The sequence below is a fragment of the Coturnix japonica genome, chromosome 6 (assembly GCF_001577835.2).
Source record: "Coturnix japonica isolate 7356 chromosome 6, Coturnix japonica 2.1, whole genome shotgun sequence".
In the NCBI taxonomy this organism is placed as follows: domain Eukaryota; kingdom Metazoa; phylum Chordata; class Aves; order Galliformes; family Phasianidae; genus Coturnix; species Coturnix japonica.
This window is the reverse complement of record NC_029521.1, coordinates 12,459,171-12,483,163: the sequence shown is the minus strand read 5'-3', so window position 1 is coordinate 12,483,163 and position 23,993 is coordinate 12,459,171. Positions and strand designations below refer to the sequence as shown.

The 23,993-nt window shown below is 41.6% G+C and overlaps 1 protein-coding gene across 3 annotated transcripts; it reads left to right on the top strand.

The window, feature by feature from the left end:
• Positions 1–765: 765 nt before the first annotated feature.
• Positions 766–11,554, top strand: VDAC2 (voltage dependent anion channel 2). 3 transcript variants are annotated; one of them, XM_015866624.2, is made up of 10 exons: positions 766–864; positions 1,540–1,594; positions 4,874–4,945; positions 5,988–6,037; positions 7,175–7,327; positions 7,411–7,463; positions 7,902–8,129; positions 8,986–9,136; positions 9,829–9,886; positions 10,488–11,554. In XM_015866624.2, the coding sequence occupies exons 2-10, from the start codon at positions 1,561–1,563 to the stop codon at positions 10,577–10,579; spliced, it is 891 nt and encodes a 296-aa protein (XP_015722110.1). In that variant the 5' UTR covers positions 766–864; positions 1,540–1,560; the 3' UTR covers positions 10,580–11,554. The 3 variants fall into 3 exon arrangements, with proteins under 3 accessions (XP_015722110.1, XP_015722111.1, XP_015722112.1); XM_015866625.2 differs by lacking the exon at positions 766–864 and adding an exon at positions 1,020–1,152; XM_015866626.2 differs by lacking the exons at positions 766–864; positions 1,540–1,594 and adding an exon at positions 1,020–1,152.
• The last annotated feature ends 12,439 nt before the right edge of the window (positions 11,555–23,993 follow it).

Below are 23,993 nucleotides of genomic sequence, written 5' to 3'. Positions count from 1 at the left end.
ATTGGTTACATACATGTCTTCTTCAAGTAATCATGATTATAATGTATGGATAGACAGCAGCATTCACTGGGATTTTGTGTACTGCGGTCTCAGACAAAACTGTTTCACAAGGCAAGTGATTCAGAACTTCTTCCTTCAGGGTGGGGCAGTAAGTACTTCACTGGATTGCTTTAAAATGATAAAGCCGGACCATGACTAATATATATAAAAAAAAGCCACCCCACCATTCTGATGTAAGAAACTGAAATTCTATTCAGAATGAACTTGTATTATGAACAATTCATGCCACATTCATGTTCTTCCCCCTAACATCCAACCTAAAACAGAACTAGATGCTGATGGGCAGTTGGAATTTACTGCCGGTCAGCCTGCTTTAGTAACGGCTGAAAAAAAAAAGAAAACGGCTGCCGTACCATGTGTTGGAGGAAACCAGTAGTGCTTGTTAACGTGTATTTCATGTGATTCGAATATGATTTGACTCGCTTTCACTTTTCTGACGGGTTCTGACTGAGTACTTTTAAGGAGGCTGGGCCTGTGCCCACTTGTGCTGTGGCTGGTGACCGTTACGGGGCGGAAGTTTCTACTTGAGTTAGGCGGGCGGCTCGCAGGGCCTGCACCCGGTGTACGGGTCTTCCCTCGTGCGGGCCGCTGGACTGAGGAGCCGCCCGAGGCCTCGCTCCGCCCCGCGCGCTGCAGGGCCGCACCCGCTCTGCTGAGCGGCGGACGCGTCGCGGGTTCCAGGCGCGGCCGTTGCCGCCCTCCCGCGCAGGCCCCGCCCTCTCACGAGGACCCGTCTCCGCCTCTGGGGCTGCCGGAATTAGCGCCTGCCGGCCCACGTCGCTCCATCCCGGCTCCGCGCTGAGGGTACGGCGTTTCTCACGGCTGGAGCCTTGTGTTCCCGTGTGTGCCCGCGCTGGGGGTCTCTCGGGTCGGGCGGACGGGCGCGCGGGGCGCTCCGTGGGGACGGGCACCTCGCGGGACGGCCCCTTCTGACCGGGGTCCTGCGGGGCGGCGGCGGGCGGGCGGATCGGTGTCTCCTTCACTTCGCCCTCCAGTGCCAGCGGCTGCAGCAGCGCGGCCTCCTCACGGCCAGACCCGCCCGCGCCCCCGGTCCCGCTCCGCCCGGCCCCGCCGCTCTCTCGCGCTCGCCAGGTGCCGGCCCGGGGCTGGGCTCGTCCCGCGGTGCCGGGGGAGGCGGGTGGGGCGCGAGCGAAGGGCGGTGAGCGGGGCCGGGGCCGCGTTCCTCGTTGTCCCGCTGGGGGCGGTCGGGAGGGACGGGGTGTGGGGGGATCGGGACGGGGTCGGGACGCTCCGCCGCCCGCGATGGCCTCGGCCGTGCCCGGGCTGCGGTTACATAAGGGGCGGCCGTAGCGCCGGGGGTCAGGCGCGAGGCCCAAGATGGCCGCGCGGAGCGTTCACCTTGCGGCGGCAGCGGGCGCCGCGCGGCCCGGCCCGTAGCGAGAGGGGATCCGCGCTGCTTCGGTTTTGTGAGCACGGAGCGAACCGAGCGCTGTTTGACTCTCTCTCCCTTCTCCGTAGAGTCTGTGCATTGGCCTAGCTATGGCTACGTCGTCCGCGTGCCAGGCGTCGAGGTGTAAGTAGGGAGGTAGTTACAGCGAGGGTAGTAGTTCTCGTTTAGTAGCTCCGTAAGCGTAAAGGAGGTCAGCGTTAGATCGGACATGTTTTTAACGGTATTTTCAGTATCGGTTTATTGCTATTTTCAATGATAGGATACAATTTCACTTTAGTTGTTGCCGTTTAAAAGTATATATAAAAGTTTATATAATAAAAATATTATATATTTTAATACATAATACTTAAGTATTTTGTTCCTAATTCTGTGCCCTCTAGGCTGATCCTCAATGTCCTGAGGTCTGGAAATGGTTATTGAAGCCACTGGCATACCTTAATTACTAAGTGTGGGGCTCTTTCCAAGTATTGCCTCGAAAGAAAGCTGTGATGTAATACTTGTGACAGCCTTCACACATCTTGGCATTTCATTTTCTTTTTGCTTTGGAAGAAAGTATATTTAAGTAGCAGATTATTTCTTTTAGGTCTATATAGAAAGGGGGATAAAAAGAAAAAGTGGGATGCTTACCTGAAATAAGTATTTTCTATGTTCCTGAAATTAGGATATTTGATATCTACTGTCACAACAGGCTTGTAATTAAATTGTAGCTTTATTTTAGGTGCTTCTAATTAGTAAGAAGATGAAAGACGCTTCAAAACATGCTCGAATAAAATTGCTTCTCATCATAAGGATTTGCAAATCTAGTGAATTTTTCAACACTGGAAGAAACAGAATTGATATATTTTGGCCTTTAAAGAGCTTTCTGGTGGTGACCCCGGCTTACGGGGTGTTTTATGTACCCCCAAATAACATCTGCTTTTTCCTCTTGTGTCCCTGTCAGCGTATGAATTGAAACAGCAACGTGAAGGTCATAAGCTGTTTTAACTCCTTATCAGGAAACCTGGGCCTGTAGGCTGGAATGGCTGACAAGGATTAGTCAGTTTCCTGCAGTAGGGAGGATGCTTAACTTGGCCTGATAAAAACAGCAGTATCCTTTTATTGCAGTAATTCCACACATTTAGTTACAGGCAATTAAAAATATTATTTTTTAAACTTTAGGGCCTTAGCATAAATCTCTTGTCTATGATGAATATCTAGTCAGCTTGGGAACATTAAAGATGAAAGAAGTTTATACATACAGTCATATATTTTTATATGTAGTAGCCTTAAGCACAGACATGCATTTTGATACTTCTGAACTAGTAATAATTATTCTTCTGGAGACGGTAGTTGGACCTACTCAGAGGAAGAGTACATAGCTGAAACTTCTCAAAGCCCTTTTAAGCTACTAATGAACTGGACACCAGGGATTTGGAGTGAGAGAAGACCAGTGCTCCCACACTTTCTTCAAGTTTTGTCCTGCTTCTGTTACTTTTTATTGAATAAATCATAGAAACCATTTTGTCTCATCACTGGGACTCACATCTGTTTCTGCTATTGAATCATCTTTTCCTTAGGCTTATATTATTATTTATTTTTTTAAGAGTTTACTCCTCGCAAGAACGGATTTGTTTTATACTCCCCAGCAGGTGCTGGGTTGATTCCTTTACTGACTTCTGTGTAGAGTTTAGCGTTTCTTGCTGAAGAGGTTCTTGGTTTTTCTTTCAAACTAAGCTAAGCCTGGATGATTTTGCGATGATGCAGTTGAATTTTTCCTTTTGGGCTTTAGGAAGATGGAGAGAGGCACCTGGAAAAACTGTAGTAGATTATAGGAAACCAATGTTAAGGCACAAGACCTTTTTTGTACAATAAATGTTTTTAAAATAGTATTAGTTCATACAGTTAAGCTGCACATAGCAGTTATAATCAGTGTATATTATTTGTGGATGCTGTAGTTAAGCAGTCTGCTTTAGTGGAATGGTGCCCTTGGAAATAATTCTGGGACAGGTGTTTTCAAGCAAGTTTTCTTGTTTTGTTGGTAAGGCCAGAAAATACAGACTTTTAATTAAAAAAAAATGGGGGAGTGCTGGGAGGGAAGAGCCTGCTTTGATCCCATGTGACTAATGTACTGAACTTGTAGAGATCTGCAGGAGGTGAATAATTCTATAGTCAGAGGATGATAATTGAAATCTGGTTAAAAGTGCTTTATAAGAATGGAAAGCGTGTTCAGTTGAAAATTAATATACAAGAGTATGATCTTTGTTTTAGAATCTGAAGGTGTTTTTTGAAACAAAACCCACAGAGGAATGAGATAGTGAATTATGTTCATCTGTCTTCCAGAAAAGCACGTGTGACCAATTAATTTTAAAATAAGATTTTTAAATTTTTGTTTAGGCAATTTTTAAAGGAAGGATTTTTTGATTGTGGAGGCTTTTTTATGATGCTTTCTTAGCTAGTGTTAGTGTTTTCCCCTTTGTTTTTGTGACCCTTTTGGGGAAATCACCATCTTTGCGAAATATGTTCTGTTTTCTCTATTTTAAAATTCGGAATAGGCTGCCTCTAATATTGGCATTTTAGTATTGAAATAGAAGGATAGTAGTCACCAAAGGAAGGTATGGATGGCGAGTATCCTTTCAGGGAGGAGGAGCGTCGTGCAGATCTGTGTGGGACCTTAGACTGGCATCCAGCAGGCCAGGGAAGCTGGGTCAGATCTGGACGTGAATGACAGGTTCTTGAACACTGAGTTTGCCAGAAGCTCTGTCTGAGAAGAGCTCTCCTTAGAAGTCCATTTCCCTTTCTCGCTTGTATGACTTGCTAAGCTAACAAGGTGCTCACCCTTCCCACCTTTGCCCCAGGACTTAAACTCTTGCCCTGTGTAGGAGGAAAGATCTTCATCTGAATAATTGCTGGTTAACAGCCTTTGAAGATCCTTTCCAAATCTTATCTTGACCATTTTAAATACGGGGGAAGTGATGTTGCAAAACAAATACGCACACTTTCTCATATTGAAAATGAAACATTATGGGTCTTCTCAGATAACTTCCATAAGCACCTGACTTTGTAAAACTTACAGAAACATCTACCAGTGCAGCTTTCCATATTTCTCACTCCTTGGTTTTCAGTGAACGTTCAGTTGGTTTGTGATAATTAAAGATGTAAGGAATAAAACTATTTGAAAAATAAAGATTTCTGTGGTGGCCCCTTGACAATAAATGGGCTACCTGAGCCAAGAAAATGTTCAGTGTTCACGATTATCAGAAAATCTGTAGATTTTTCACAACGTAATGTAATTGAACTATCTGTCGACTGGTAAATACCCTGATGTATGAATCTGCCTTAAAGAACACCATTAACTCTTGTGGTAGCATTTTTGTATGTGTGTGTAGTAAAAGATTGAATTGTAATTACACCATTACCTTTCAGGTTCAATGGCGGTTCCTCCATCATACGCAGACCTTGGCAAATCTGCCAGAGATGTCTTCAACAAAGGATATGGTGAGTCAATGTAGTGTATTGAGTGCGCTGCAGCAATTAATTGACTTAGTTTAGCATGTATGTGGAGTTCAGTGAGTGCTCAAATGCCTGTGCTTCTCGGAAGGGAGGAGAGTATGCTTCATTTAAAACATTTCTATCAGCTAATGAGCCAGCGGAGGCTTTTTTGTGAGCTATTTTGATATGAGGTCTGTTAAACCTTACTGCATTAATCCCATTAATGTTAAGGAAAGAGCTGTGACAGTGTGCAAGGTTAGAAACATCCACTGTTACACAGCTTAGGACTATATTTGCACTTCCTTTATGGATCTTTGTGCAAATGCATTTGTTGATACACAAATGTATATATACCAATGTAACTTTAGTGTGGTTTTGTTGTTGGGGTGTTTTCTTTTTTGGAACAGAAGAGGAAAGAGTAGCCTGAAAGAATTCTCTGAAGTTTTTAAGTAGGCAGTTGCGTAGTTTAAAAATAAACAAGTGCTTAGTTGCAGTGCTGTTTATTTCAGGTCTTTAGGAATTATTGCAGGAGCTCATTCACCAGGGTTATCACTCAAGTTGGAGTGTAAGAAAATGAAATTATTCTCCCATAGTCCTTATGTTCCGGTGGCTGTGTATTTCCTCGTGACTCCCCATTCAGACTTTTTCTTTGAGACCTTAGTGCTGACTTAATGCAATAGGGTTGCTCTTTAAATGGCATTGAGTACAGAGTAGGTGCCATCCAGGGAACAAGAGAATGTACTCTGTCTGTCACTAAGTTTACTCTTGGAAGCCATCTTTTGTTAGTAATAAGTACGATATACAAGAGAGGCTATTCCTTGCTAATTCTTTAGTGATGACAGACAGAACTCCTAGTTTGTTCTTAAAATGACCTCTACTGCTTTAGCATTTGAAATTCAAGCATTAAAACCAGCCTATGCTAGGTTTTTTATGTGTATGCTTATATGTGTGTATATATACGTGCACATGTTGGAAAACCGACACCATGGAAAATCTGCATAGTCTTAGTTAAAGCTTAACTTTTAAAATGTAACTTCTGTTTATTAAGGGTTTGGACTGGTGAAACTGGATGTGAAGACAAAATCTGCAAGTGGAGTGGTGAGTTTAAGTACTTTTTCATTGTATTTCTGGGGGCTGAATGTTTGCATGCTTGTTTAATTATATGTGAGCACTTTCCAGATACCATCAAGTAGCTTGTAGGTTATATTAATGCTATTAATGAAAATTTCAGGAGCACCTAAAGCTCTGACTTCACTTTGAATATAATACCACTATTACAAATATCACAAAAAACAACAAAAAAGCTGTCTTAATCTTTGTAAAATAAAATGGTTTCTTAGCTTTCCCTCATGATAAGCCTAAACAAGTATTTGACACCATTTTTGCTGTTTAACATGCAACTTTGTCTAAATTTTTGACATCTTACTCCATGTGTGAAGTAGTTGGTAGTGAAACAGCGCTGTGCATTTCCTTTAAAAGGTATTCAAATGCTGTTATGTTCCGTGGTAGATATCTTGGTAATGCAAGCAGTATCTCCTGCAACTTCCATCTGTTTCTATAGCAGACTTTGCAAGATGTAAAGGTAGATTCCGCCCCCCAAGAGCAGGAAGTTTTAACTGTGTAACTGGCTGTATAAATACAAGGTGTGTGGGTTATGTGCTATTTATTTGTAGAGGGCTGCATTCCAGAAGAAACACTGTTTGTGAGGGTCCTATTATAGATGTAGTCCTTTTTCCATTTGTTTCTGTCAAGGTCTAGTGGTTATCCTGCTAAAACTTACTGCAAAATTCAAGCTCTTGTGTGAATCCCATTTCAGTTACAACACCTCCTTCCCAGGAAGAGAATGTGCATAAACTTATATTAAAGACTCCTTGTTTGGTTTGATTTTTCTTTTTTCCCCGCCCTCAACAGTACCAGACTTAACCTTATTTTGGAAAGCTTTTTTCTTCTTTTTGAGAAGAATGCTTTTGTATTGCTTTTGAGTTGCATTATAAACCTCTATTTTGTAATAGCAGTACACACTGCATTTGAGATGGAGGGTGAGAAGGGAGAAGTCTGTAATGTGGATGTGAGTCATCTGGTTCTTCTAATCCATGTTACATTGCTGTCCCCTGAATTATCTGATGTTATATAGAACAGGATCTTCAGTGAAGAAAGGTCTTTCTCTTCTGTCACTTTGTAAAGCTTTCAGGATCACATATTTATTTGGTATAACACAGTCACTGTCCTTTCTAGGAATTCACAACATCTGGTTCATCGAACACAGATACTGGAAAAGTGAATGGAAGCTTGGAGACCAAATACAAGTGGGCTGAGTATGGGCTGACTTTCACAGAAAAATGGAACACAGATAACACTCTGGGAACAGAAATTGCAATTGAAGATCAGGTAATAGATTAGCTGAGTATTCCTTTCTTTCACTTAACTAGCAGGACTGAATTTATAGCTTTATTTTCTCATTCTTCGTTTAGATTGCCAAAGGCTTGAAGTTGACATTTGATACAACTTTCTCACCAAATACAGGGTAAGATTTTTTTTGCCTTTTTACCTTGTGTATCATGCTACACATGTGGTTGGTAAATGTTCCATCTGGTGTGTCAGATCAGCAGATGTTTGTTATTGGTCCAAATTAGCAAACCCCCGTGCTAAAGACTTCTGCTTTTCCACACTGGATCTTATCCTGGGGGCTTAGTATTGGACACTTCAACTGTCTGTTTCTCTTGATTTCTGAGATAGAAATATTTAGTTGGACTATTGCAGGAGATGTGAATGTGTTTCTACCTTCATCACAACGCATCTATGGTATGATTTTTTTTTTTTAATAGTTTGAGTTACCTGTGATTTGGATCAGTCTTTTGGATATATATGCATGGCATTTAGGTGCATTCTGTTGAGGCATGTGGCTCAAATTTGTCTTCTCATTGAGAATAACCAAACTGTCTTAACCGTTTCTCTATTTCAGAAAGAAAAGTGGTAAAATTAAGTCAGCATATAAACGTGAATGCCTAAACCTAGGTTGTGATGTTGACTTTGATTTTGCTGGGCCTGCAATCCATGGTTCAGCTGTCTTTGGTTATGAAGGATGGCTAGCGGGCTATCAAATGACTTTTGATAGTGCCAAATCAAAATTGACAAGGAATAACTTCTCTGTGGGTTACAAGACTGGAGATTTCCAACTTCACACCAACGTGTAAGTACTGGTAATTGTGTCCTGTTCTACAAAAGCAGGTTTTTTTCTGCCTTCCTTCTATATACACGTTTAAACTACCAAGATGTGCTTGCAAGGCACATCAGCAGCATGAGTTTTTGTAATATCAAACTTTGTAAATAAATACTACTTTGTCTCTTTTTCAGAATGCTGAATACACTAAATAATGACTTGTTAAGATTTACATGCTACAGTTTACCAGATACTTGGAAGCTTGATAAGCTCGTTATGCAGAGCTGGTTGAAAGACTTTATCCAGCTTTCCCCATGTGTTGAGCTGTATCTGACTAATTTAGGAGGCAGTCCATTTGTTAGGGGTAGCAATTAGTGCTGCACTATTTAAGTGGGCCAGAAGCAGTTTCTGGAACAAAAATAGTTCTGCTTTTTGAGTAAGTTCATCTTCCTGTATTGATGGGATGAGTGCATAAAATGCCTAGAGTACAACTGGAGTGTGAATGAACTGAAGTTCATTCTGAACTTGCTTCAAATTGCTGTAGTTAGAGACTTTGGGTGTTCTTTAGAGCAAGCTGACTAAAATCTGAAGAACGTGATACTTCACTGTAATCTAATACATTGTTTTAGTATGTTTGTTTAGGTCATAACTTGATTTTGAGATGGATTTTCTTTTGAATGGGGATTGTTCTGTCTGGTTTCGTGGAAGTTGAGATGGGGAAAGCTACAAAGCATGATATAAGAATTTCATTTTCATCTTCCCTTATCCAGTCTAAAAGTGGGAAACAAACTTTCTAAATTCTTACTTAACTAGAAATTTGAACTGCTTCTTAAAAAAAAGAGTGAGTTTATGTAGATATAAGAAGTTGTATTTTTCATCTATGCAGCAATGATGGTTCGGAATTTGGTGGTTCAATTTACCAGAAAGTGAGTGACAGTCTTGAAACTGCCGTAAACCTGGCATGGACAGCTGGTAGCAACAGCACTCGCTTTGGAATTGCAGCTAAATACAAGTTGGATTCCAACGCTTCTATCTCTGTAAGTATGATTCTAACAAAAAGGGTTATGCTAAACAGAGCTGCTTTTCAGTTTCTGAGCATGTATGTTAGTACAAAAGAAGATGACTAATCCAAAAGTCTTGCAAGAGCTAGACTGGGAATCCAAGCAGTTACTAATAAAACAAGTAGTATTTAAATGTTGCCTGCAGTGAAGTTTGTAAGAGATGCTGGTTGAAATCCATACTGCAGGCAAGTTTTCTGTTATAAAGCTAGAATTTAACTTGGAATTATTTCAGTAGTCCACAGAGAAATTGATGCAAAACGGGGGAAAAAACGTTTTGCATATCCTTGTTATGTTGGTACTCTGAAATGTCTACTACTTTTTTTATTGGATATGCAAAATATGGATTATTTTCTAATAATATAAATATAAGGGATTTTTTCCGAAGTGGTTTGTTTTTGGCAACTGGTGATGAGTTGCTGTGTTCTCAAAAGAGTGGAGAGAAGTTCACCAGCCAAACTACATTCCATTAACAATTAGTTCTCCCTGCCTCTGCAATCCTGTCTTCAATTAAATGGATTTATATTCTTGGGCAAAGGCATAGCTAGGAAGACAATCTAGTAAGCACAGAGATAATGAAAGAACATGTAGCATGTTGATAGCTCCTAATAATAATAACTCTCCAATTAAAACATTTCAATTGCTTCTGTGTTTTTGTTTATTTTTTCCAGGCAAAAGTGAACAACTCTAGTCTAGTTGGATTGGGTTACACCCAGACCCTGAGGCCAGGTAAGGGCTTTCACATCCATGCCTTTCATGCATGACACAAACAATTAAGTTTGGTGTATTTATATGCAACTATTTTGAGTTTACAGAATAATTTTGTCTTGAAGGCAAAGTAGATACTTGACAATAAGTTCTGTTGCACAGAAAACCTTCACGTAAGACAAATTATGCTGTCTAATGGTATTTCTGCATCATATTCCTCAGTGGTTTGTTTAACAGCTGACTATCACGTTTGATAGCTTAACTTTGAACTTGTTCTGTTTAGACATGCCAACACCTGTTAATGCGATATCACTGTTGGTTAGTTCTGTCTGAAAACGTATAAAAATCATACTTGCATTCCCTCACAAATCTTTCTGTGCATAGTTTTCCTTCTTGATGCACACCTTCAGGTAGAGAAGTTATCAAATGAAGTCTTTGGATATCCAGTTTATAGTTTGTTGGGTCCACATAACTAGCTTTCTGTGGATTTTGTATGTAAATGAATGTAGGTAACCTTGGAGCAAAGTAATAAGATACAACATAGATTCTTAATGACTGAGGTTGAGTTGCCTGAAAGTTATTCTGCTAACCTGTTGTAAACTTAATCTTTTAAATTTTACAGGTGTGAAGCTTACTTTGTCTGCCCTGATAGATGGAAAGAGCATCAATGCTGGTGGCCATAAACTTGGTCTTGGCCTGGAATTGGAGGCTTAAAAAGGTGAAGAAACTGCTGCAGAGAAGGGATATCAGAAGAATTTGGCCTTAAAATGTATTTCCAATGTGACCAGCAGGCTTTTTCCCAAAAAGAGTACAAGAGCTGTATTTGTATTTAGACAGTTACTTGTTAGCTGGTTTCTAGTTAAATTGGTTACCCGTCTAGTTACAAGTCTGCACTAGCGCAGTCACTTAAACATTATTTAAATGTATTTAACTGTTCAATGCGCTACCCACAAATAATGAAATAGACATCTGAGAAAACTGTACAATTGTGTGCATGTTTGTTTTATGTTCCTTTTAACGTTCGATATTGCTGTTGAATGAAAAATGGATCAGTGGGTATCTTGAAACGAGGTCAACAGTTCTGTCAAATCACCATAAGTAGAAATACATTTGGTATCCCAAGATGAGTCAAATTATGAATAAAACAAGTACACACATACCTATGCCTCAGATATTTTAAGAGTTAAGATGATAGGGTAGTGCTCAGTTTAGTTCTAACTAATGCTAACTCGAGATGTAGTGCTCTGTATCTTTGTGCAATTAAGGACTCACCTCACCCATGACAATGCTGAAAATAGCTGGTTTTCACTGAACAGTTAAGATTCCTCAAGCAAGTCATGTACTTGGTTTTGTTATGTTTTTGTTCAGGTAGGGTAAGATCTGTCATATCACAATGGCTTAAGTCCCTTTTGTTTCATGGGCAAGATTTACTGCATTTCTAGTTGGCCTGCTCATGTAAAGAGTGCAGTGATTTCCATGCCGTGTTGAGGCACTTAAAACTGCTCCTTGATGCTTTTACACAAGGGAAGGGGGAAAGAAATCCCACAAACACTTACTTGTTAATATTTGTATGAAGTGAGACTTCACAACTGCAACTGAATGTAATACTACAACAGCCTGCTTAGCCCAAATACTGTGAGAGGTTTCTGCTTAAACTGAATAAAATAAAGGCTTAATTTTAAGTGGAAATGAAGGAAAATATATCCAATTTTGCTTTCTCATTGGCAGATGAATATTGGCAAATTTGTTAAGAAATGGGAAATAGTAGAAGAACTTAAATTTTAAATCCTGGAGTAGGATTAAGGCTTTTGATGAGCTTGGAGAATATGCCCTACGAGGAGAGACTGAAGGAACTGCAGCTGTTTAGTCTGGGGAAGAGGAGGCTGAGGGGGGGACTTCACTGCTCTTTTCTGGTATCTGAAAGGTGCTTACAGTGAGAGCGGGGTTGGTCTCACTGGTTTCAAGTGACATGATGAGGGGAAATGGCCTCAAGTTGTGTCAAGATAAGTTCAGGTTGGATATCAGAAGAAGCTTCTTTGTGGAAAAGGTGGTTAAGCACTGGAATAGGCTTCTCCGGGAGATGGTTGAGTCACCATCCCTGGATGTGTTTAAAAACCATTTGGATGTGGTGCTCAGGGATGTGATTTAGTGGAGAGTTGTTAGAGGTAGGGTAGTATGGTTATGTTGTGGTTGGACTTGATGATCTTTAAGGACTTCTCCAATCTGAGTGATTCTGTGATTCTAAGAGATGGTAGTTTGAGGAAAAAATCTCTTAAGGTTGCACTCCTAAGGCCAAGCATAGCTACCTGTGAATGTATTAAATGTGGAATATTTTACACTCATGCAGCTCTTTTAAGAGGAGGAATTTATTATTTTCAGTGGAGTGCCTTGGGCCTGGTTCTTTTATCTCATATCTGGGATAGGTGTGTGTCTCTTTACTTGATCTTGCAGCCTTTAGTTCACAGAAAATTCCTTTGTAGGGAAGGGGGCTACTTTATCAGGAAATTATGTCTATGTAGACTTAACTTATCTAAAAGTCCTCATGATTTGAGATCTTGTCCTATCCTGCATTGTTGCTCTCATATCGAATTCTTAAGTGCACCAGTAACCTGCCTGTGTTCAGCCTTCATCTATGGAATTGTTAAGCCACCATCTTAGTGTAAGCTCTGCTCTACCTTCTGAGGAGACTGTCATCTCAGCCTTTTAAACAGGCTTTGTGTAGTGTCTTTGACCAGTTCTGTTACCTGAAGAAAAGGAAGTTCAGCTATGTGGGTCACTTCGGAATAGCTTTGGCGCCCAGTCAAAATGCCCTTTTAAGAGTATTTCCACCACTTAGTGATGCAAGGAGCAGCACTTAAGATGGAATTTGTTACTCTGTTGCATGCAAGCATTTGTAAACTGGTAGTTTGAAGCATTTATATATGCTAGCACTTTTAAAACTAGAGACTCGGTGGCTGGACAATTGAACTTTAGTCCAGATTCTCTTCAGTGTTGTACAGTGCCTCCAGGCCAGTCCTGGAAAAAAAAATAATGCTGTGTGCCTGCGTATGTGAACTGGCTGTAGCACTTGGGCAGATAAAGGACTGTGTTATGCTTATGAGCAATGCCTTGTTTGCGTCCTTAAAGCAGCATGGCTACAGCACCAAAGCTGCTCTCTGCATTGTTTTGATAGGGCTCTTAGTGGTCTGGCACCTGGTCTTGCAGGAGCCAACTACCTTGGCCCTTTACCATCTGTTTACCTCCAGTTGTCTTTCTCAAGGTTGTATAGTAGGCAAGTGAAAGAAAAGCAGTTACTTCAGGGTTCCTTTTTAGCTCATCTAAGCTAAGCTTGAACTTACTCATTTTATTCCATTGTTAGGTAAAGTGTTGGACAATTCCTTAGCCTTTAAACCTTAAACAGTTCTCTATTGCAGTGCCAATAGGCTGTGGCTAAAGTACAAGTAAGTAATACAGAAGTCAATTGGAAATGTCATAAGTCACTACCTTAAGTAAGCAGAAGTTCAGTGTCTTATTTATAGACATCTCTCAAGTAGGGCTTATAAAAGGCTTTCAAACTTTCTTTCCAGGTGTGCTGCAGAAGCTAGTGACGTGTCTGGATGGAGTTGTGTGGTGAGGAATGTTGGTAGTGTTAATAGCTCCGTTTCATTAGAAAATATAAAAAGCCTTAATGATAATTTCCAGCAGTAGCCAGCCTTTCCTCACTGATCATTCTGAACAAAATAAAGATGCTTGAGCTACTTAGTGATCTGACTGTGGTTGTGCATACACGGTGATGAACTGCAGCACTACATTCCTACCTGGTGCAGATGGAATAGGGGTTGTCTGTGTGCATACTGCAAGGAAGCTTAATACTACTTCCTTAAGTACAACTTTGCATATAGTGCTGATCCCCTCCCTTTATCTTGTGAGTTACTGGGTGACTCAAACATGAATTGTTGTCATGCTGTAGAAATTCTCCAGGTCTCATGAACTGACTCATAGTTCAGCTTGGCGTGCTATATTCTTAAATCTGCCTTTTGTGCGCTGGAGTCTTGAGAAATCAGGACACTCGTCTGGAGCTATTTTGGGCGTGGAAACCTTTCACACTCAGCGCTGGGGCACAGGTTTGTAACTTTCCCTTGGGTGTTGTTGGAATACAGCCAGGTAGCACTGGAGGGTACGTGCTGCCCTCTGCCGTCCTGTTCTTGTGCTGGGCCTGCTGCTAGCAGTGCTCTCTAGTGGGCACGGAGCTACTGCGTTGGAATCTTTGGCAGAGGTGATTCTACAGTAAGTAGAACTGAGCAGATGTTACCGTCCATGTGCAGATAATTCAGAGATCCTTGCTCTCATAACAGTGAAGGCAGGAAGAACTCTGCAAGGTAAGCCACTAACTAACTTAAATCCTAACAGCACATACGAATGTTTCACTGCCAAAAAAGGAAAGCCCAGAGAACTGTCTGGATTCATACATGACATGGAAGGGCTGTTTGTTGCTAGCTGGACTAATGTGCTGCTCAGCCTCCCTTTGCCACGGAATAGTTATGTTCCTGATCTGGAATGGAAATAAAAACACAAATCATATCAGTTCCTGTAGTGTGTACACTGCATTTTAGTGACACTTCCCATTAGAGAGCTCCCAGACCTGACTTGTGATTGCCAATCTTTCCACATGCTGTGGGGTCAAATAGAAAGCAATAAGCAACTTATTTGTTTATTTAGCTTAGTTTTTGCTTCAGCTATGATTATTATGTAAAAAAAGGCAAAACTGACATGCAGTGTAATTTCTGAAAAAAGCAATATGTGATAAAAATCTATTATTAAGCATTATTAAAATGCTTTGTCCTGGGTCCACAGGGGAAGGCCCTGATGCGAAACTAACAGCTCTGCCCTATTGAACTCCACGTCGTTAGTGACTGTGAATCCTCTGTGTTTACTTATGTTCCTAGGAGCATTAAAACATGAATGGGTACTACCAAATCTTACTAATCTTGTTTGCTGTGCTCCCTGGAATGCCTTTGGGTGTGCTGTGTGAGTCACACCTACCTGTGCTCTATATAACCACAGCCCACATGGGTAGGGGAGCACAAGGAGCAGCTCACAAGGAAGTAGTGAATGCTGATGTTGGGGAGGGGTATTATTTTTCTGCAGGCATGAGTCCGGGATCTTTCCTCCCGCGGCTGCTGAGGCAGCGTAGTTACAGCTGCAGCGACCGGCCATAGGAGCTGCGTTGTGCCGCTGCTCCCGGAGCGCAGGCAGGTGGCAGCAGCGCTGTGACTCGTGGCCCGTTCGTCTGCTCTGCCACCTGGCGGCCACTGCCTGCCTCGGTCGTCAATTTATTTTGTGATGGCGTTGTGTAAGTGTTTTTACCATTCCTGTAAGTTACAGCCGATCACGAGGGTCACCTGATGCCGTTATCGCTTCTCTAACTGACAGCAAGTGCTTCTGGGATGGACAGGTTGGATGTGGGCTGTTGATTGCTGTACCTGAGTCTTCCTTAAGTGGGACTGGCTCTGTCTGGTGCCCCTGTAGGGGAGATGAGGGGTTTTTCCTGCCAGAAGACAGCACCAGGTGCTTGGGGAATCAATGTTTTATGGAAGATACTTAAGTAAACTGCAGTTTATAAGCAACTAATTTGGATGCTGCTGCTTAGCCTGACTGCAGGCCTCTACTGCAGTCTTTGTAGCAGAAGGCTGATCTTCTTCCCCCAGTGTTTGATAAAGGCTTAATTTTTATTTTGTTTCCTTGAAGTTTGTTGTGAAATGTGGTACAATGTTTAGTCTGACACAAAAGCCCCCCCTCTGTCCACGGTACTTCAGCACATCACTGGATCTTTTTGCATTGCTCCTTCAAGCTCTTTCCTTGCTGGGGACTGTCTAAACACCTGACTCAAAATCTTCGTTTCCAATCATTTCTTCTTCGTGCATTACACTTTTACATCCCTTTTGCTTCATGGCTTTTGAACTTGGAGGAAAGGCAATGGAAGTCAGTCAAAATGATTTGTTCCTGCTGTAGCTGTCGTGGTGCAATTTCCTTTTCTGGAGATGAGACCAAACACAAAATGGAAAGAAAAGATGCTTAAACATAGAAAAGTGCTGGTGAACTTGGCTCCCTGATTTCCTCCACTTCTGTTGGACAGCCACGATCGCAGCATGAGGCAGCCTGGACACCTACCCAGCAGTTATCTAGAGCTGCCTCAAGTGAGTGGATTCCCTGTTTGGATGTTCTTCGCACCTTAACCCGAAGAAAATAAGGTAAGCATTTATTAGGTCAAGAAGAAACAAGTCAGAGGTATAGTATGGAAACTCTTGATCAATATGCATATGAAGCATATTTGTAATTGAGGTGGTGAAAAATAAGATTGTTTATGTATATTTAATTAGTCTTTTGTGAACTTCCAGTGCTTAGCTTTGCAGCCTTAACCATGTGTGTTTAATGCAGTTTGTGGGGTGGCCATGAGAGCTCAGTGAACAGATTCTGGCTGCATGTGCTTGGTTCTCATTAAGGGTGTACTGTAGTCTGTGGCTAGAGGTTTGAATTCACCCGTGGAGTAATGCTTGTGCTAAAGAGCATGATGGCAAAGCTGTCATGTGAGTGACTGCTGTAAATTAAGGAAGGAAATCACAGTGGTATCCATACAAGAAACCATAGCTTGGGGAGAAAGAGAGGAGAGAGAAGTTCTTGATGGTACCTGGGCTACTTTCACTTTACACAGGAGTTAAGTGTGGGTTCCAGATCTCTGTGTTTTGATCAAATGCACCTGTACTTTTGTCTCCTTCAAGTTTGTCTTCTTCAACAAGTCAGATTGGTGTCCTAGTTAAGCCCACTGAAGTCAAGCCTGGACAGGGATTTTCTCTCTAGCAATCGTGTCTATCAGGTAAGGCTTGGTATTACATGACCCCCACAGGGGTTGGGGGATGTCAGATTTGGAATTGCAGCCTGGGCTCTCAGCAGGGCACTCCTCTGGCTCTGGCCTGTGTGCCCCTGAGATGAGGAATATCTTGGTGCATGCACTGGCTGCAGGCAGGCCCAGTGGCACAGCAAGGATGGCTCTGTGTATTTGTAGAATCGTAGAACTGTTAAGGCTGGAAAGACCACTGGTGTCACCTGGTCCAACCATCAAACTCTGCCTGTGACCACCCTATGCCATGTCCCTCAGTGTCACATCTGCCCTTTTCTTGAAACCTCCAGGGACAGTAACTCCACCACCTCCCTGGGCAGCCCATTCTGGTGCCTGACCACTCCAACCTGAACTCCCCTGGCACAACTTGAGGCCATGCCCCCCTGTTGTGTTGCTGTTACCTGGAAGAAGAGGCCACCCCCCACTTTGCCGCATCCTCTCCTCAGGTAGTTGTAGAGAGTGATAAGGTGTCCTCTGAGCCTCCTCCTTTGCAGACTGAACAATCCCAGTTCCCTCAGCCACTCTTCATAAATCTTGTGCTCCAGACCTTTCACAGCTTTGTTGCCTTTCTCTGGACATGCTCCAGGGTTTTGATGTCTTTCTTGTAGTGAGGGACTGGGGGGAAAAACTGCTGCTTTTTGTTCATGAACCATCTTGTTGAGGGTTTGACCTAGTGAGCGTGGTTTTGTCATTGCACTCTGGTTGAGAATTAATGCTGTCCTGTGCTAGGGATGTTTTTGAGGCTCACTGGAAGTCTGCCTACTTCAGCTGTTCAAAGGAAACAGAGGAAGGCCCTGTGATTTCTTTCAGGCTGTATTAATCTTTTTGATATAATACATATGACAGCACAGTAGTTGCACAATTAACTGTGTCTTTCTGCTTTGGAACGACCCCACTAATTACTCTTCATTGAGAAGATGGATTAAATAGCTTGGGAGAGTGTTTTATAGCAGCTGACATTTAGGTGGCTGGAGGACGTGGAAGGTGACTGTGGGTGGAGATGGCACACCAGTGCCTGCTGGCAGGAGGCTGAGGGACTGTGGGTGGAGGCCCCTTGCCCACCTCTGCACATGGAGCTGGAGGCAGATGCAGTCCTTGTGCAGGGTGGTGAGGAAATGCTGCTGCTGCCTTTGTGCAGCTGTTGTGGCCTTGTGTGGAGTCTGTTCCAGAGTAAGCAATAATGGTCTTAAAAAGAAATCACCAGTTTGGATTGATTTATCTGTACGTTCTTTTAAGTGATTCCACTTTTAACTCTAAGCCACTCCAAGGAGATGTAATTTTTTACTAACTTTTAAAAGTAAACTTCTGATGTTTGCTTCCTAAAAAAAAAACCTAAAAACAAGAAGCATTTCAAATTGTAAACTTGTATCATGAACAAGTGTGAGGTTCCTTATGCACATTTCCACCTAAGTCTTTTTTATTTAAATTTGTAAGAACATATTTTAACAGGTTTCTATTCACCTGTTCTTCAAGAAATCTGTCTGGATTTGTTCTTAGTTGTTGGTGGATGGGTTTCTTTCATGTTCTCTGCTGGAGGTTTTTGCTGTCTCTTGGGTTTGTGCTACAGGTCAGCAATCCCTGAGATAACATCTGGAGTTCTGTCTCCAGTTCTGGGCTCTCCAGTTCAGGAAAGATGGGGAACTTGTAGTGAGAGTCCAGTGAAGGGCTACAAAGATGATCAGGGACCTGGAGCATCGCCCATGGTAGGAAAGGTGGAGGGACCTGGAACTGTTTAGCTTGAAGAAGACTGAAATCTTTTCAGCACTTACAAAGGAAGATCCCTACAGAGGGATCTGTACAGGCTGGAATGATGGGCTAAGACCAATCGTTTAAGCTTCAACAAGACCAGATGCAGGTATTAGAAATGTATTAGAAATAGTGCAGTCAGCAGGACAAAGGAGGTGGTCATCCTTCTGTATTTGGCTCTGGTGAGGCTGCACCTCAAGTACTTGCAGCCCGTTGCTGCAAGAAAGACATCAAGGCCCTCAAGCGTGTCCAAAGATGGGCAACAAAGCTGTGAAGGATCTAAAACACAAGTCTTATGGGGAGCAGCTGAGGGAATTGGGATTATTTAGTCTGGAGGAGGCTCAGGGGAGACCCTATCAAACCCTACAACTCACTGAAAGAATGTGTGCAGTAGCTGGGCATTGTTACTGCTGTCACAAGTAAATACAACACTCATTAACTCATTTGCAAATGTAATTTCACAGAGTCAGAAAGTTACTGCTTTCAGCTTACCAACAAACCCCATGTCCCTACTCCAGCATAACTCAGAAGGCTGCTGTAAAAATGCACAATCCCTTGTTTTTCAGTAGGTTGAATACGAGGATAAAATTATGAGCCTTTAAACTAAATAATAATTTTTTCCTTGTAGCTTGAGATCTGTTCAATCAATAATCTTTCTGCTAACTCTGGGGAGAATTTTAGTTGCCTCCATAAAATGTTTTAATTATTTAAAATCATAAAATATAAGTAGGCACAATTTGCTTGGAACTCATTAGGGAAATATATGAATAAGAAGAAAAGATAATGTTTGCTTCTGCATTAATTTAAAGCAGTCTCTAAAATATGAAATCTAATCCTGGAAAGCAGTGACTTATCAGCAATGTTTACTTTTTCTATAATAGGAATAAATATTAAAGCAGCTAGTTATGTGCTTATCCCTACAGTATTGCACAGAGGCAGAAAGGATGATAAATAACTTGTCTGAAATCCCACATTAATTTCCCTCTTTTAAAGGTTTTATGTTTGTTCATTTCCTTTCCCGAAACATTGCCTTTAAAATTATTATTATAAACCAGGTGACTTAAAAACCATGAGTAGCTGCAAATGCATGAGACCAATTTGTGCGTGATTAGACTTAGGCAGGGGTAGTGCTTTATCCTGAGGCAGAGTCATTGAACCTGGAGCAAACATGGGCCAGAACCTGCAGAATAAGAACATCTCGAGCTGCTCAGCACAGCCACGCTGCAGCTGCAAGGTACAGCAACTACTGCTGTGCTGAGCATCAGTGAGGCTGCAGGGCCTGAGATATGGTACTTGCCAGGTTCCTGCTCCTGAGTGGCTGGGGAGCTGCTCATGCATCAAAGGAGGGGACTTGGATGAGGCTTAGTCATGTTCCTTTCCCTGTATCTTAAGGGCTTTCTCACAATAAGCACACCAATTGTCTTCAAGAAGCAGTTCACAGGAACTGCTGAGCATGTGTAATGTGGTAAACTCAGACTAAAAGCACTTCAACAGCTCAGTTCTGAGTGCTTCCCAAGCTGCAGGTAACTCCAGGATCCTGCTGTCTTCCCTCTGGGTACAGTAAAGGAGGCCAGCAGTGCTGCCATGCCCTGCTTTATGCTGAGTGAATGTTGGCTGCTTATTAAATGAGTTAGTAAAAAATTCTATCTGCTTTGCAAGACTTTTGTTTGGAAAGCAATGAGCCTCTACTCAGTGAGCAACAGGTGTGATGCTGGGAGTCAGGTTCAGGCCTGTAAGCTTCTATACATGATCTTGCCATTAGAGAGAGACAAAGACTCATGATGATTTGTCTTGTGGTCTGTTCTCACCACCTAATGAAAGCCTAAATTCCCGTGGTCCCAACAGATTCCCCAAAGCTGATCTACCACTTGAATTAAACCATAATTATATATTATCAGCAGTCACTTTACAGTAAGGTTGAAGGATTAAATGCAGTTAGTAGTGATGAATTCCAGACGCACGGGGCAGGAGCTTGAAGAGAAGGCCAGCTTCTGAGTAACTACAAGATGAAGTGTAATGTATTCTAAATATTTGATTCAATTAAGCTTCCGTCTGCTCTTTGTTTCAGCTTACAGATGGCTCATCAATCTATAGTTTAGGGACACATTGCTATTCTTTCTAATGGTAATTACATGATCAGGATGGAGACAGGTCTGATTAAATGCTCGCACTACACTCTGCATATTTAAAATGGAGCTGAGTCCATAGCAGAGGTGATGCGCTAGCCCCACTGAATGCAGATTCAGACTCTGGCACTTAGCAGAGCCATCTGAACAAAACCAGTGTCTTCTGCTAGCCTACGTGATGGGGACTTTGACAGCTCCCACCATTCAAGGGGTAGGAATTAAGTCAAAAACTGGTTTTGAATTTTGCTAAACTGTTATTTGACTGTTTCTTCTTTAAAACTTTCTGGCACTTGCTGACTCTTTAGATCAGCTTTACTGAGGAAGATAACTTGGATTTTGCTATTAACATAACTACAGTCTGTGATAGCCTTCCACTGACTTGTGCAAGTTTAGGAAAGGCCATAGCTGTTGGACCAGCACATGTATTCTTACCGGCTTGTAGCTACCTTGGCAGCAGATCCACACTACAGTAGATGCAAAAAATAACTTTGGAATCACACTTCACTTTCTGTCTCATCCTCCTTCTTAGAACAATCTATCATAAACAAAACCCTTTCTCTTATACCAGAAACCAGTATCTTTAAATGCCTTGCGTTCACTTTTACTGTGCTGTTGTGCTGTGTTGTCTGTCTTCCATGAAGCAGCATCCAAAAATGGTGAAACAGTGACAAGCTACTTGGTGTCTCAGCTTTACTCACTGAACTTTGTAAGCTCTAGCTCATTTCAGCTTGCCTTCATACTGAGTAAAATGGAATTGTCTGTTATTTGAATATTCTTGTATGACAAACATATTATTAGGTGCATCTGCCTTTTCAGTAGATTGTCAGTGAAACTTGCTGCCTGCACATCCCTGGCTTTGTGAAACAAAGTGTCTGTGAAGAATGGGATCCTTCTTTGCAGCAGAGATAATCTATTAAAGCCTGCTTTTGATAGAGCTCGGAAGAGCTAAGTCCTTTAGGGACCTTTATCTATTTCATCTCTTGTCTATTATCTCTGCCTCCCTTGTAAAACCAGGTACCACTTTTCTTTCCCACTGCCTGCCTTATGTGGTGAGCTCATCGAGCATTTACAGCCAGCTTGGTTTTAGTCTCCTGATATTGCAGATGTTACAAACAATGCTATGATCTCTAGCAGGAGTTAAATATAGCCATGGATGCTGCTGTGGATAAGGTATGAATGGATTTGTTTGTTTCCATCCTGTTTGCTAGGGCAGAGCCTTCACTCTTACAGAACTTCAAAGAAATCAGAGGGACTTTGTGCCATTGCAGAGCTAGAGTTTGGCATCTGTTAGCTTGGTTTGGAAGCTCAGTCAGGAAGGTACACAGCCCCTTGGGACCAAAACATGAAGAGTATTTAACCAGTTCAAGTGTCTAGTATTGTTTGCAACCCTTTCCTTTTTTATTATTCACTTAAGTAAGATTGCAATGTGGAATGCAGCCAGACGCTTTGCATGAAAACATGATGACCTGGTATATTTCTTTAGCCACTCCATCTGAAAGCTATTACAGTCATTAAGACTTCAGTAAGGTGTTATTTCTTTCATGTAGACAAGAATACTGAGGCACAAAGAGTTTGGCAGCTCTAAGAAATTACCCTGAGAAATAAATTGGTCAAGCTTTATGTTCTACTTAAAATCTCATGTAAGAAACATACAAACCTTGTCCTGGCCTCCTCCCAGGCATGGATTTTACCTCACAGCAGCCAGCCCTCATTTCAGTAAAGTACTTAAGTACATCCTGACGTGCTATGCTGAATCAGGGTTTTAACTGGAAGAGACAGAAATAGAACAGAAATCTCACTCTGACACCATCAGGCACCACTTCCTTTCCTCCCAACTTTCCCACTGCAGCATATTGCATGAGGCTGGTAAGGCTTGTGCCCTGAACATCTGCCCCCTATCAGAAACCCCAAAACCCATTCATCATTTCACAAATATGAACCACTTAGCCAGTTTCAAGAATTATTTTGAGGCCTGAAACCCTTGCCCCCAGTGCCTTGACTCATTCAAATGCATTATTTAAGGAAATGAAAAGAGGATTCTCTTTGTTTCTGATATGGGTTTCTCTACAGGAGGCCAAAAAAATCGAAAATAACATTTTTCTTCAATATTGATATAGTATCTTAAATTAGCATTTCAGTAGCTACTTAGGGCTTCCTTATTTAATTGTGTTTCCTCTATACAAAGAATCTCAGGCTGAAACTGAAATCCCTAAAAATGAGTTGGTATTAGTATGTGTAATTCACCATGGAAAGATGCTACCAGCTTGATTTTTCTTTTCTATCTTCAACAGAATATCCTTTCCCTCTACCTTGTCCCCTTAAGTATCTCTTATTTCAGGTAAGGTGAAGAATTTCATAGAATGCATCAAGATGAAAGGAGTAATGAATGGCAGCAGCCAATTAAGCTAACTGGGTGTCAAGAATGCTGTAGGCAAAGCAATACAGTAGGGTGTGAAGAAGCTTCACTGTTGCATGCTGCTTAGGGAAAGTAATCCATGCTTGCAGTAATTACCTGGATAGCCAGTTAATAGCTGTACTGCATACTCATACAATTATTTCCTTCTGTAACTTGCCACTGAGGCTCTGTGCTGCACTAGAAGGAGGAAGAGGCGTTTTGGCTTTCTTGCTGTGACTTTAAAAAAAAAATAAAAAATGTACACACACTTTACTTAAATTTTACACAACAACACAGTTTTGGGCACACATAAGTTTTAGGCAATGCTTTATATTGGAAATTCCGTTTGTCCTTTAACACGCTTTTTAAAATACTTTCTTTTCAGATAGCCTGTATTTGAGGCTTCTCAATACAGTGTCCTAAAATTATTACTAGCAGCTTTTAATTTCTGCTTCAAGAATGCTAGCACTCTCCTCCATGCCATATATTTCTCTTATTATTTTTTTTCCTATTATGACTTTTAACATTAAACTCTGCTTCTTCTCCTTTTGACAGCAGGACTGATTATTCTGCTATTAAGAGCAAGGTTCCTGAGTTCAGCTACCATTGCTTGCTGTCCGGTGGTGCAGAAAACTCACTCTCCAAGTCCTGTGAATGTCAGCTGTATATGCCATTTTTTCTGCCTTAAAAAATAAGACTTCAGTTACCCATTTATCTTGAAGGAATAAAGGCCGTGGTTCTCGGTGCTTTGTAGCACCCAGCAAATATCTTCATGTCAAGAGAGCATAAAGTCATCTTCTCCAGAAGGTATGTAATTTTTACTTAGTCTTATCACATAAAAATGAGTCACCAAAATAAATTCTTATTTGGACTTTTTCAATTAAATAGTGTCCTCTAGAGTTTTCATGGACAATGACCCCTTAACCTTCTGCTTATTTACACTGTCATTAAAAAAATCAAAGTGTCTAAGCCAATGACGATAAC

What these genes read in the sequence shown, in the direction of transcription:
- VDAC2 (XM_015866624.2), top strand. Translation starts at nt 1,561, where the DNA reads ATGGCTACGTCGTCCGCGTGCCAGGCGTCGAGGT. An exon ending in TTCCAACTTCACACCAACGT is followed by an intron (nt 8,130 to 8,985) that starts GTAAGTACTGGT and finishes TCATCTATGCAG; the next exon opens with CAATGATGGTTCGGAATTTG. An exon ending in ATTCCAACGCTTCTATCTCT is followed by an intron (nt 9,137 to 9,828) that starts GTAAGTATGATT and finishes TATTTTTTCCAG; the next exon opens with GCAAAAGTGAACAACTCTAG.